This window comes from Austrofundulus limnaeus, unplaced genomic scaffold (assembly GCF_001266775.1).
Source record: "Austrofundulus limnaeus strain Quisiro unplaced genomic scaffold, Austrofundulus_limnaeus-1.0 Scaffold164, whole genome shotgun sequence".
NCBI classification, from domain to species: domain Eukaryota; kingdom Metazoa; phylum Chordata; class Actinopteri; order Cyprinodontiformes; family Rivulidae; genus Austrofundulus; species Austrofundulus limnaeus.
In genome coordinates, this window is record NW_013952566.1 from 964,103 (window position 1) to 965,947 (window position 1,845).

Sequence of the window (1,845 nt, forward strand, 5' to 3'; positions counted from 1 at the left end):
GTGGATTAGCGCCCCCGCCTGTTGTTTACCCTTTGTGCAGCGCAGCACAGGAGGGGACAAAAGTGGTATCGGTTAAGAGTATCGGCCGGCTTTTACGAATACGAGTACTTGATGCTGGTATCGTTACCGATACCAGTATCGTTATCGGGACACCCCTAGTTTTCATTCATTAGAATAAAACTCCTACAGATCAGTTATTTTTCCAGAGGCATGTAGGGTAACATAGATTCTTTGTGAGCTCCAGTAACAGCCCTGTCACACTGATGTTTTAGACAACTTATGAAAAGTTTAGAGACATCTACGTTGAAAATTAAAAGAAAATAATCAACTGGAAGCCTCTTTCATGTGTGTACATGTAACGCTAACACATTGGTCAAATATTTAACCTTTATTAGTCTTTGTTTTTTCACAAGTCGTCTAAAACGTTAGTGTGGCAGGGCCTTAACATTTGAAGAAATTTTACTTCCTGTCAGTTTGCATCAGTTTTTGTGACGGTGAAGGAAACTTTACTCAGACTCTTTGACTTTCAGTTCTGGGTCAACTTTTTTTTAAAACATAATATTAATAAATTTTTGATTTATAACAAGAAAAATTTACAAATACATAACCATAACCTTGGACAAAGCAAAACATACAGAAATACAGGGGAGGATGAAAAAAGAACYCAGCAGACCCACAAACAGACGAATCAACATAATCAGTTTGTCTTAGCTTACTTATTTTCTCAAGGGCAAAGTAAAAGGACACTTGTTTAAGCCACTGTGAAATGCCACATGTTGTCTGTCTCTTCCATGAGGATGCAATACATCATTTAGCTTCCAAAAATCAAATATTAAGCGGGGATCTCAAGTTGTTTGAGATATCAAAGTCTTCAACATAAATATTTAAGACACACATTTTATACGCAGGTTTTAAGGAACCTCTTACAGCCTTACAAAGTGCAAGTTTTGGGTAAACTTGCATTTTTCTTAAACCTCTGGCACTTCTGCACCCTTTCAAAATGACCAGTGAGCTTAAATAAAATAAAATAAAAAAGCTGCAAAGATAAGTMTTCTGAGTCTTTTGACCTGTAGTGTAAATACAAAAAAGAAATCACATAATTAAAAAGAGGAGTTAAAGATCTGAGCTGAGCTGTGATGTCATCATGTCCTTTATTCATCCTCACATTTTCAGATAAGATAAAAACAAAAAAATGTTTTTTGCCCCTTTKTTTTCTTCAATAAATACACATTTTATCTTTTAGCCCTGCCTGGCATATTACTGCAATAAACTCTTGAGTTATCAATAAAGTGAGTTTATAAACTCAGAGTTGATTGGATATGTTGTGTAAAAGTTTTAAACGTGTTTTCTTCTGTTTGACTCTCAGATCTGGGTCATGGCGTTCTGTGTGACGTTTGTGTTCACGGTRACTCTGTCCGTGTTCCCCGCCGTCACTGTAGACGTCAAAACATCGTTCCCAGGAGGATGGGGTACGAGTGAGCTTCAGCTCTGATTCTGGACATGTTCTCTGTGACTCTGTTAACCCAGATCTGTTCTCCTCTTCATCAGACCGTTACTTTATCTGTGTGTGCTGCTTCCTGACCTTCAACATCAACGACTGGCTCGGCAGAACCATCACCACATGGATCCGCTGGGTGAGCATCTATACATCCATCTATACATCCAACCATTTATACATCCATCCATCTAACCATCCAACCATTTATACATCCATCCATCTAACCATCTAACCATTTATACATCTATCTATACATCCATCCATCTAACCATCTAACCATTTATACATCTATCTATACATCCATCCATCTAACCATCTAACCATTTATACATCTATCTATACATCCA

The 1,845-nt window shown here is 37.5% G+C and overlaps 1 protein-coding gene across 1 annotated transcript in view; it reads left to right on the forward strand.

Annotated features, from left to right (window-relative positions):
• The window catches only part of LOC106523720 (equilibrative nucleoside transporter 2), a gene marked incomplete at its 5' end in the record, with an annotated part of 17,374 nt that overhangs the window by 11,034 nt on the left and 4,495 nt on the right, over positions 1-1,845 (forward strand). The window contains 2 exon segments of the mRNA XM_014017249.1: positions 1,367-1,469; positions 1,549-1,634. Of these exon segments, the coding sequence (XP_013872703.1) occupies positions 1,367-1,469; positions 1,549-1,634 (189 nt within the window).